The 12,052-nt window shown below is 45.1% G+C and overlaps 1 protein-coding gene across 1 annotated transcript; it reads left to right on the top strand.

Moving 5' to 3' along the window:
- The first annotated feature begins 221 nt into the window (after positions 1-221).
- Positions 222-1,214, top strand: LOC114805503 (olfactory receptor 52K1-like). Its single transcript, XM_029046833.1, has one exon. The coding sequence runs from the start codon at positions 222-224 to the stop codon at positions 1,212-1,214; it is 993 nt and encodes a 330-aa protein (XP_028902666.1).
- Positions 1,215-12,052: the final 10,838 nt, after the last annotated feature.

The raw sequence follows: 12,052 nt of genomic DNA, 5'->3' as shown, positions 1-12,052 counted from the left end.
ACTCCTGTCGTATCTGCTTTTGTTGTGCCACTCTTCCAAGTGCTTAGTACCAGGCTCTGCCCTCATTAAGTGCTCACAACATATATCACGGATTGATTGATTAGGGCTTCCCTAACTCCCTTTCATCTCCCCATCTTTCCTGAAAAAGCCACCTAGATCCTTTCTTCCTGTTATTTCTTCTGAGTTTCTTCCTCCTGTAAATCCATTCTTCTCTAGTGCCAATGACCATCTCCTCCCTGAAGTCAGTCCAAGCCAACATGGCCCCTGTCAGCCCCAACATCTCTTTCTCAAATCCATCCATATTCATCCTAGTTGGGATCCCCGAACTGGAAAGTTTCCATGTCTGGTTCTCCCTCCTCTTCTTGCTCGTCTACATTGTCACCATCCTGGGGAACTGCACCATCTTGCTGGTCATCGCCCGGGAAGAATCACTGCATGCACCTATGTACTTCTTCCTCTGTATGTTGGCCATTACCGACCTCATAGGCTCCACCACAGTCCTGCCCAAAACCCTGTCCATCTTCTGGTGTGATGACAAGGAAATCCACATAGATGCCTGCCTGCTCCAGATGTTCTTCATCCACTCACTGTCGGTCATGGAGTCCACCATCCTGGTTGCCATGGCCTTTGACCGCTACGTCGCCATCTGCGATCCACTCCGCTACAACTCGGTGCTCACCAACTCTGTCATCGTGAAGATCGGGTTGGCTATCGTGGCCCGGGGCTCAGTTTTGGTTGCCCCCTTGTGCTGCCTGGCGAAGGCACTGCCATTTTGCGGGACCAATGTCATCGCCAACACCTACTGCGAACACATGGGATTGGTCAAATTGGCCTGCTCAGGTCTCCTTGTCAGCAAGATCTATGGTTTGACGGTGGCCCTCTCTGTCGTGGGCCTGGACTCCATTTTCATCGCTCTATCCTATTTCAGGATCGTCCAGACAGTCCTCCGGCTGTCATCCCCAGAAGCTCGGGTCAAGGCCTTCGGCACTTGTAGGGCTCATATCGCAGTGATCCTCATGGGCTACATCCCAGCCCTCTTCTCTTTCCTCAGTCATCACATCGGCCACAACGTGGCCCCCTATGTCCACGTCATCATTGGCAACCTCTACATCCTGGTTCCCCCCACCTTCAATCCAATCGTATATGGGATGAAGACCAGGGAGATCCGGGACAGGGTGCTCAATCTGTTCCATAGGAGGAAAGGCCTCTCTTGAGGAAGATCTCCTGGTGGAATCCTCCTCTTCTTTTCAGAAAACTTCACTTCCCCAGTTGGAGTTTGGTGTTCCATGGTCCTAGACATTTGCAACACAATTTGTTAACTGCCTTCCCAGTCACTCCTCAACACCGTCTCTGAGGTCAATTGAAATCTCTCTCCCCAATCCTCTGAGACATAGAGATAGGCAACCCAAGAGCTCAAAGTCACAGAGGGTGTTTGCCAATTGAGCAGAGGAAGCTTGAGAAACATTGGGGTGGACTGTAAACTCCTTGAGAGCAAGGATCATATCTCCAAACTCTGTTGTACTGGGCTTAATCAATAATAAAGGAACTAGTAGTCCAGAAATATGCCGAAGATTAATGTTAGGAAGACTTGCTATGAAAAGCCTGGAAAAAGTCACGAAATGTGCTCATGTAACAATTCCACAAAAATACAAACTGTCAACTATATGGTATTTCCAGTGACAATGTATGGATCCAAAAGCTGGATGGTGAAAAAACAGGATAGAAAGAATATCGATTCTTTTGAAATGTGGTGTTGGAGAAGCCTTTTGTGAATCCCGTGGACTGCCTGAAAAACAAATGGATTTTGGAGCAAATAAAATGGAAGTGGTATTTAGAAGGTCAAATTACTTGACTTCGTTTAGCATATTCTGGACACTTAATCAAAAGGACTGATTCTCTGGAGAAGATACTAGTGCTAGGAAAAGTCCAAGGAAAGCATGGAAGAGGCAGAAGATAAAAGAAGAACCATTAGAAAGGTTGCGGATTATCACAGAGGACAGGATGTTCTGGAGAAAGTATATCCATAGGGTTACTAAGAATCAAAAATGACTCGACAGCACTTAATAATAATAATAATAATAATAATAAGAGCTTATTACAGTATTTTGCATGCAGTGAACACTCAATAAATATGATGAATTGATTGAAGGGAGGCAGGAGACATGGGTTCTAATTTCAGGTCCATCACTTACTGGGTGATCGTGGGTGAGTCACTGAATGCCTCTGTGCCTTGATTTCCCAATCTGTAAAGTGGGGATTAAATAGCTGTTCTCTCTCTTGCTTAGATGAAGAGCCCGATGTGGGAAAGGGATCATGCCTGATCTGACTGTATTATAGATACCTTGCCCCAGTGCCTAGAGCATAGCACTTAACAAATACCATCATTATTATCACAGTGGCCCTGGGAGGGTCAGTAATTCCAAACTGAACTTTGAGAGCAGCCCTGGTGGAAATGGGACTTCTCACTGACAGCAGAAACCATTATAGCAGTTCACGGCTTTCCATTTCAAATCCTCTAGCCAGGATCCCTCTTGAGTGGGGAACAAGTGATGCTTTAATGGACAAAGATGCTTTAATGTCCTTCAGGAGAGTGATAGACAGAAGGTGATGGTCACTTGGCTTCAAGCTTCAGATAAAACTGATAGTTTAGAGCAGTTCAGGATCCAGTCTTCTTTATGACTAAGTGAATTATTCCTCTCATAGACAACTCAACTGATTTTCTAAACAATACGTTCAGGGTCATTTTTCTGGGGGCTGGGTGGGTATTTTTAGTGCTTACTCTGTGCCAGGCACTGTACTAACCACTGGGGTTTACACAAGGTAATTAGGTTGGACATAGTCCCTGTCCCACACAGGGCTCACAGTCTACATAGGAGGGAGACATTTAATCCCCATTTTACAAACAAGGAAACTAAAGGATAGGGAAATGAAGTGATTAGCCTGAGGTCAAATAGCAGAAAATAATAATTATGGTATTTGTTAAGCAGTTGCTATGTGCCAGGCACTGTACTAAGCACTGGGGTAGATACAGGAAATCAGATTGGACACAGTCCCTGTCCCATGTGGAGCTCACAGTCTCAATCCCCATTTTACAGATGAGGTAAGTGAGGCACAGAGGAGTAAAGTGACTTGCCCAAGGTCACACAGCAGAGAGGTTGCAGAACCAGAATTTGATCCTAGTCCTCTGACTCCCAGGCCTGTGTTCTTTCCAGTAGGCCAAGCTAAGGTTCTGGACCTCAGTCAGTCCACCAGAAATGTAGCAGTGCTTGCTTTGATGTACTCTGTTCTGCTGCCCAGGGCACAAAGGAGAATGGATTACAGCGGGATACCTAATAAGCTGCTGTATGGTGAGTTGATGGTTTCCCATTTCTCCTCTGGTGAGCAGGAAGGGTAGAAAAAGTAGTTTGAATTGACCATAAAGCACAAGCTCACAAGGTAGCATGGATCTGCACTGCAGGAAGACAACTGCTTCACCTGGACTAGCCTGGCACACAGCAATTTCAGGAGGGGACTTTGGTTTTGGTCAGACCATAAGCCAAAGAGATAATCACAATCTGCTCCCAGAGCCCCAAGGGATATGTACAGCCAGGAATGAAAGGACAGTATTTATTTGTGTGCAGGGCCAAACGTTGGGCACTGGACTTCTCAAGCCCATGCATATAAATCATTATCAGTTGCATCATCTTTGAATAGACAAGATGGTTCTGGCCCTATCTCAGACCAGAGTCATCTTGAGGATTGGATGGGAACTGGGATGACCATTACCAGAGTGTCCCTCATGTTTCCTCAATCAGCTTCTCCCCCCAACTGAGCATACTACCCACAGCATCTCCCGCTGTGAGGGAAGAGGTGATGATAGCAGTGTCCTTTGCTTCTAGGCCCCAGGAGAAGGAAGGGGGCAGGGACTTCCAGAAAAGCAGCTATAGCAGATGCTGACCCTAAAACAGTCATGATTGCTGCTGCTTCCTTCCCTGGAAGCCCCCTCACTCCCCTTCTAGAGGGTAAGCTCATTGTGGGCAGGGAATATGCCTGTTTATTTCTATATTGTACTCTCCCAAGCACTTATTCCAGTGCTCTGCAAACAGTAAGCACTCAATAAATATGATTGACTGACTGACTCAACCCCAGGGAGTTAAGGCAGAGAGATCTCCATCCCTAGTGCTGCCATCCACTGCAGGCACACATGGAGGTGGAGCAGTCATCTCCTTCGCCCTCATCCTCTCCTGTCCCTCCAGTCCAGCCTCAATGTCAGCTCTCTCTCATCTTTCAGTTTGCTCTTCCTTCCCAAGTACCACTGTCATGTGACCCCCATCACTCAGTCAATCAAAGGTATATACTGACAGCCCACTGAGTGCTAGATGCTGTACTGGACAGAGAAGCAGTGTGGCTTAGTGGAAAGAACACGGGCTTGGGAGTCAGAGGTCGAGGGTTCTAATTAATCAATAAAGCTGTCAGCTTTGTGACTCTGGGCAAGTCACAACTTCTCTGTGCTTCAGATACCTCATCTGTAAAATGGGGATTAAAGACTGCGAGCCTCATGTGGGACAATCCTATAACCTAGTATCTACCCCAGTGCTAGAACAGTGTTTGGCACATAGTAAGCACTTAACAGATACCATCAATATTATTATTATTGTTATTACTGAGCTCGGGAGAATGCAACAACATCAACATATCTACTCCCAGCCCTCAAGCTTAGAATCCACTGGCATAGAGTTGGATAGCACATCTTTGGAGTGGTGGATGACAGAGTGCCCTTATCCTAAAATGCTCCTCTGAGCACTTGGAGCAGATGGATGGGAGAATTGCCCCACCCGGGCCATCGACAGACACAAAAGGGGTCTGTCCATCCGTGCTCTGATTCCCTCCCTCTGCAGACAGGAGAGGAGGGCTGGATGAGTCTGATCCAGTCATGGTTTTGACTAAAGTCCTGATTCCCCATTTCTCCTTTACCCAAACAGAAGAGTGTTAGTTCTAGGCTATCCTGGGCCCCAAGGAGAGTCTGATCTCCCTCTACCCTCCACCTGTTGTGTCCATTGTCTTTACGGGGCACAGGCCTCTTCTCATATGGATGCTCCAAAACCTGCTGGTCTCACCTTTATAATATCGCCAAGATCCGCCCTTTCCTCTCCATCCAAATGGCTACCTTACTGCTACAGGCTCTAGTAATAGCCCGGCTAGATTACTGTGTCAGCCTTCTCTCTGATCTCCCTTCCTCCTCTCTCTCCCTGCTCCAGTCTATTCTTCACTCCGCTGCCCGGATCATCTTCCTGCAGAAACTCTCTGGGCATGTCACTCCCCTTCTTAAAAACCTCCAGTGGTTGCCTATCGACTTCCTCACAAAACAAAACCTTCTCACTCTAGGCTTCAAGGCTCTCCATCACCTTGCCTCTTCCTACCTCTCCTCCCTTCTTTCTATTGCCCACCCCACCCCCTCAGCTCCTCTGCTGCCCACCTCCTCACCGTCCCCCCTTCTCGCCTATCCCGCCGTCGACCCCTGGGCCACGTCCTCCCATGGTCCTGGAACGCCCTCCCTCTTCACCTCGCCAAACTAATTCTCTTCCCCTCTTCAAAACCCTACTTAAAGCTCACCTCCTCCAAGAGGCCTTCCCAGACTGAGCTCCCCTTTTCCCTCTGCTCCCTCTACCCCCCTTCACCTCTCTGCAGCTAAACCCTCTTCTCCCTCCTTTCCCTCTTCTCCTCCCCCTCTCTCTTCCCCTCCCTTCAGCACTGTGCTCATCCACTCAGCTGTATATATCTTCATTACCCTATTTATTTTGTTAATGAGATGTACATCACCCTGATTCTATTTATTTGCTGTTGTTTTAATGAGATGCTCTTCCCCTCGATTCTATTTATTGCCACTGTTCTTGTCTGTCTCCCCCGATTAGACTGTAAGCCTGTCAAAGGGCAGGGACTGTCTCTATCTGTTACTGATTTGTACATTCCAAGCGCTTAGTACAGTGCTCTGCACATAGTGAGTGCTTAGTAAATACTGTTGAATGAATGAATGAATGAATGAATGAATGCTCTAAAGGGCAGCAGTAGGGGATAGAAGGGTCTTCACTGATCTGGTCCCACCGTGATTCAGACCCCAATCAGCCAAATGGGTCTCACCGTATAAGCACAGAAAAGTGCAGTGGGCCTGGTTGTGGGGAAAGGCAGCCTTCTCCAGTTACTTTAAAAGGCTTCTTTACACCCTCTGGATCCTAAATGTTTGCCCTGCTTTCACTACTGATGATGGAGGGAAGCTGAGAATCAGGATATGTCTGTGGTTTGCTTCTCACAAATAGGCTGCCACTGTGTCGGGGAATGAGATTACATCTTTCAGGGCTACATTTCCTTTTTTCAATGTCACTTTGTATTAGTTTTATGGTATTTGTTATGTATTTGCTATGTTTTAAGCACTGTTCTAAGCCCTGAGGTAATTACAAGGTAATCAAGTCGAACCCAGTCCTTGCCCATGTGAAACTGCCAGTCCAATTAGGAAGGAGAACAGACATTCAATTCCCATTCTACACCCGAGGAAATTGAGGTACAGAGAAGTGAAGTGATTTTCCCAAGATCACATGGCAGCCAACTGATGGGGTGGATTAGAATCCAAGTCATCTGGCTCCCAGGTCCATGCTCTTTCCACTAGATCACATTGCTTCTTGTAGCTCCCAAATCTGGAAATCTGTCAGAGTTTGTACATTAATTTTTTTGTGACTTTTCCCAAGATTCTCCCGAGGACAGACTCTCATCTGCTGGGTCAACAGGGTTTACTTCTCTCCAAATAAACCAACCTACTTACAAGTTTGCTTCTCTTCCAATAGGCCAACCTACTTGTGCCTCATCTTGTCTCTCTCACCACCTACCTCTTGTTCATTCCCTGCTTTCTTCTTGGAACTTCTGCGCCCTTCACATCCAGCAGACCACTGCTCTCCTAGCTTCCATACTTTTCTGAAAATACATTTCCTCCAGGAGACCTTCCCTGATTTACCTCTCATCTCCCCAGACAACTCTGCCCTCAATGGCTTCTTCTTCACTTTCACATCCCCTACATATTTGGATACTCACCACTTTGCCTCATAGCACTTATGTACATATTATTATACTTTATTGTTTCCTCCTACCTCAGATTTATTTTATCTGCCTTCCCTGCTGGACTGGAAAGAACTCAAGCTGTGGGCAAGTCACTTGACTGTTCTATGCCTGTTTTCTCATTTGTAAAATGGAATTAGATTTCTATTATACCTCCCATTTTAGACTGAGAACCCCATGTGGAAGATATTCTATCCGACCTGATTCTCTCACATCTCCCCCAGCACTTGGTTCGGTCTTTGTCTTACAGTAAGCATTAAACAAATGCCACAAATATTTTTTATTTGTAAGATTGTGTCTACTCACTCTATTGTACTCTCTCAAGTGCTTAGTACAGTGTTCTGCACAGAACAAACACTCTGTAATTACTACTGCTTGACTGAATTGGGACTTGTTCCTAAGAAAAACCTTTTTTGTCAAGGCTCTTGAAAACTTTCTAATAAATCTAAGGGTTATCTCTAGAACTTCCTTTGTGCACAAATATCTCTTCAAATAGTCACCCCAGTGATCTTAAATTATCCCAGAAAACTTCCCTGGACTAGAGGTTTCTTCTTCCAGAAGGTTCTCTTGATCAATTCCCAACACTCTGAGGGTGAATTAACCTAACAGCCAACCTTAGCACTTATGTATTTGTACCCATCTTCAGCACAGTTCTGCCTGCTATGGAACCTTGTGTAAATCACTTAACTTATCTGGGCCTCAGTTTCCTCATCTATAAAATAGGAATTTAATATCTGTTCTCCCTCCTTCCTAGACTGAGAGCTCCATGTGGGACAGGGAATACTTCTTTTATGGTACTTATTAAGCACCACTCTAAGCACTGGGGTAGATACAAGTTAATTAAGTCTGACTCAGTCTCTGTCCTGCATGGACCTCTCACTCAAGTAGGAGAAATAACAGGTCTTGAATCCTGATTTTAAGTTGAGGAAACTGAGACAAAGAGAAGTGATAGGCCCAAGGTCACACAACAAGCAATTGGAAGAGGAATTGGCAGAGCTGGGATTAGAACCCAGGTCTTCTGACTGCCAGGCTTGTGCTTTTTCCGGTAGGCCATGCTGCTTCTCAGGGTGTCCAATATGATCATCTGATATCCACCCCAGCACTTGGTATAGTGGTTGGCTTATAGTAAGCATTTAACAAATACCATTATCACCATCACCATCATTATTATTTTGATTTATTTTGTTATTTCAACCTGGCAAATCAATGAATTAATTGATCATATCATCTACTTCCTAAGTGATCCTCTTAGGGAAACTAGGCATTGAGGTTAAGGGGTCCTATGGCCAATGTGGGGTAGTCAAATTATATATATATGGGGAATACTTGAAGGAGCAGGAGAAAGGAGCAGGGCAGCCAGTTTTTGGCAGTGATACAAAGTCAGGTATCAGGAGCCACAAAATAGTAAATAAAACTCAAAAGGATGATGGAATCAGGGCAGTTACAAGCACAATGGAGAAAGGAGAATAGAGTTACAAAAAAGAATAGAAAATCCTGTGACCACCACCCGATTCTGGCACTATTGAAGGGGGAGGAAAATATTCTCCTTTTTCTTCATGGGACAATAATCCTAAGAAAATCATACTAGCTGACCCCACCATGACCTTTGGCAAGGACTGTGCTGCTTCCTGACCAGGGGACAACCCAAAATATTCATTCATTCATTCATTCAATCATTTGTTGACCACTTACTATGTGCAGAGCACTGTACTAAGCGCTTGGAATGTACAATTTGGGAACAGATAGAGACAATCCCTGCCCAATAATGGGCTAACAGTCTAAATGAGGGAGACAGACAGCAAAACAGAACAGAACAAGTAGTCTTGTGTAAATATCATCAATATAAATAGAATCATAGATCTTACACATCATTAACTAAATAGAGTAATAAATGACATATACAAATATGCACAGTGCTGTGGGGAGGGGAAGAGAGAAGAGCAGAGGACAGGAGAAGGGGGAATGGGGAGGGGAGAAGAAGCAGAGGGAAAGGGGGGTTCAGTCTGGGAAGGCCTCCTGGAGGAGGTGAGCTCTCAGAAGGGCTTTGAAGAGGGGGAAGAGAGTTAGTTTGGCAGATGTGAGGAGGGAGGGCATTCCAGGACAGCGGTAGGATGTAGGTCAGGGGTTGATGGCGGGAGAGGTGCCAACGAGGGACCGTGAGGAGGTGAGCGGCAGAGGAGAAGAGTATACAGGATGGGCAGTAGAAGGAGAGAAGGGAGGTGAGGTAGGAGGGGGCAAGGTGATGGAACTCCCCAGACCACTGGGCTGATGTCCGAAGTGAGGAAGCCCACTTTCAGGGCAGAACTAGGGAGAGGCAGAGGAGTGTTGGAGGGTATAAAAGGGGTCCAGGGGACAATTATCTTTGCTCTGTGGGTCAGAGTCCATTGATCCCTGGACCAGTATAAAGGCGAGCCAGTTAACTGCATTGTTGTGGACCTCTTGCCATGCCATTTCTTTGGATTGGTAATTATACCAGAATGATGAGAAGGTTCTTTCCCTTTTTTGGCGGGAAGGGGTGGGCGTATCTCTGACAGGAGCACTGTACATTTTGGAGGGTTGGGGTGGCTGTTGACAACAGACCCTTCTTCTTTCCATCATTTCCCTTATTTGTGTAAATCGTATACATCTGCCTCCCCAGTAGATTGTAAGCTTTTTGTGGACAAGAAATGCATGTTTTACTTGTGTTGTACATGCCCCTGTACATAATGCAGTGCAATGTATGCAGTAGGAATTTCATAAATACCATTACTATGACTGCTGCAGCTACTACGACTATTACTACTACAACTAACTATTTTTGGAGGTAACCCCAAGATCACGGCCTTCCCTTATAAAGATCTTCCCCAGCTAAGAGAAGCAGCATGGCTTAGTGGCAAGAACGTGGGCTGGGGTTCAGGGGATGCTCAGAGAACTTGGGTTCTAATCCTGGCCCTGCCACTTGTCTGCTCTGTGACCTTGGGCAACTACTTAGCTTCTCTGTGACTCAGCTACCTCATCTGTAAAATGGGGAGTAAGACTGTGAGCCCCATATGGGACAACCTAATTACCTTATATTTACCCCAGCACTTAGAACAGTGCTTGGCACATAGTAAATGCTTAACAAATACCAGCATTATTATTATGTGTACATCTGTAATTTCAATTACTTACTTAGATTAATGTCTGTCTTCCCCTGTAGACTGTAATTTCATTCATTCAGTCTGTTATATTAATTGAGCACTTACTGTGCACAGAACACTATACTAAACGCTTGGGAGGGTACAATACAAGAATAAACAGAAATATTCCCTGCCCCCAACAAGCTTACAGTCTTGAGGTGGGGAGACAGATATCAATACAAATAAATAATTACAGATACGTACATAAGTGCTGTGGGGCTGGGAGGGGGGAATAGCAAAGAGAGCAAGTCAGTGCAATGCAGAATGGAGAAGGAGATAAGGAAAAGTGGGCCTTAGCCTGGGAAGGCCTCTTGGAAGATATGTGCCTTCAATAATGTTTTAAAAGGGGGGAAAGTAATTGCCTGTCAGATTTGAGGAGGGAGGTTGTTCCAGGCCAGGTGTTCCAGTAAGACGTGGGCAAGGAGTCAGCAGTGAGATAGGTGATACTGAGGTAGAGTGAAAAGGTTGGCATTAGAGGAACCAAGTGTGCAGGCTGGAATGGGCAGGAAATGTGTCTACCGACATTATGTTGTATTCTCTCATGTGCTTTGCACAGTGTTTAGTCAGTCAGCCAGCCATTCAGTCAATCACATTTTCTGAGCGCTTAGTATGTGCAGAGCACTGTATTAAGTGCTTGCGAGAATACAATATAACAAGATAACAGATACATTACAATGTGCTGTACACACAGTGAGCATGCAATAGTTACAAATGATTGATAAGGTCTAAGCTTCCATCAAGGATCCCCTAAAGGAAAGTGATTTGCTATTTTACAAGCTCCAAATTGTTGTCTGTTTCGATAAAGGAGTTAGGAGAAAATGGCAGGTACCTGCAATGATGGAGCATGGGAACTGGGTGCAGGATCAGGATTAGAGAAAGGATGGAATAGAGGCAGATGAAAAGCTTCTGTCCTTGACTAGGCAGAGCTTAGAGAAAAGGCCTCCTCTGAAAATGGATGGGCAGTGTAAACTGTGTGGTATTCCCAGCTGTGAAAAATGAGTTGAGGATGGAGCCTTAAGTAGAGAAATATTGCTTTTTGTTCCTGGATTTTCTGTTGTGCTCCTTTGAGCTGTGGCTGATCTTGCTTAGAATTTCTACTATTCATATTTTCTCAGTGCTCACTATTGATTAATCCTCTTAGCTAATTTTCAAGCCTACCTTTAGTTTGTGGAAACTACTTTAATAAAAAAGAAATATCTATGGGTCTTGTGTTCTAGGTATCTATGTTCTTCTTTAGGGCAGGGGGCAGAAACCTGATAAGGCTGCTGACTTTTCTACCATAGCACTGGGTTGGACAGCTGAATCCTAATTGATTCCATACCTGATTTTAGGGTAAGTTTTCAAATTGCTCAGTAGTGACAGTAAAAGATTTTCAATTTGGGGATAGTCTTAGCAGGAAATACTCCATAAAGTAGGGTGTAAGGTTGCGAGTGGTGAGTTACCAAAACTTGGACGTGTTCAGTGTGAGGAAATTCTATGGCATAAACCCAGGACTAGGAAAATGCTACCATCACAAATTTGATTTGAGATGGCTGGTCTACCACCTTCCTTCCTGTAGATTTTGCCAACATAGGTTTTTTTCAGACACCTCCACTCCACAGAGAGTTCTTTACTACTAGCAGTGCCTTCATCAAATTCAAAAAATGAGTTACCTGGTGCCAATCCCTAAATATATTATTAGCTTCTATTTGCACTATGGAAACCAGGAGGGAATGATCAGATGGACTTTTTCCCGATTGTTCTGATCATAATGATGGTTTCTTTGTGAAAATGCTGGCTACACATTCACAGATCTGCTTGGTCCTCACCCC

Source organism: Ornithorhynchus anatinus, chromosome 2 (genome assembly GCF_004115215.2).
Source record: "Ornithorhynchus anatinus isolate Pmale09 chromosome 2, mOrnAna1.pri.v4, whole genome shotgun sequence".
NCBI classification, from domain to species: Eukaryota; Metazoa; Chordata; class Mammalia; order Monotremata; family Ornithorhynchidae; genus Ornithorhynchus; species Ornithorhynchus anatinus.
The sequence above is the reverse complement of the archived record's forward strand: the minus strand, read 5'-3'. Positions and strand labels throughout refer to the sequence as shown.

Excerpts from the sequence above, each read along its gene's own strand:
- LOC114805503 (XM_029046833.1), top strand. The coding sequence starts at position 222 with ATGACCATCTCCTCCCTGAAGTCAGTCCAAGCCAACATGGCCCCTGTC.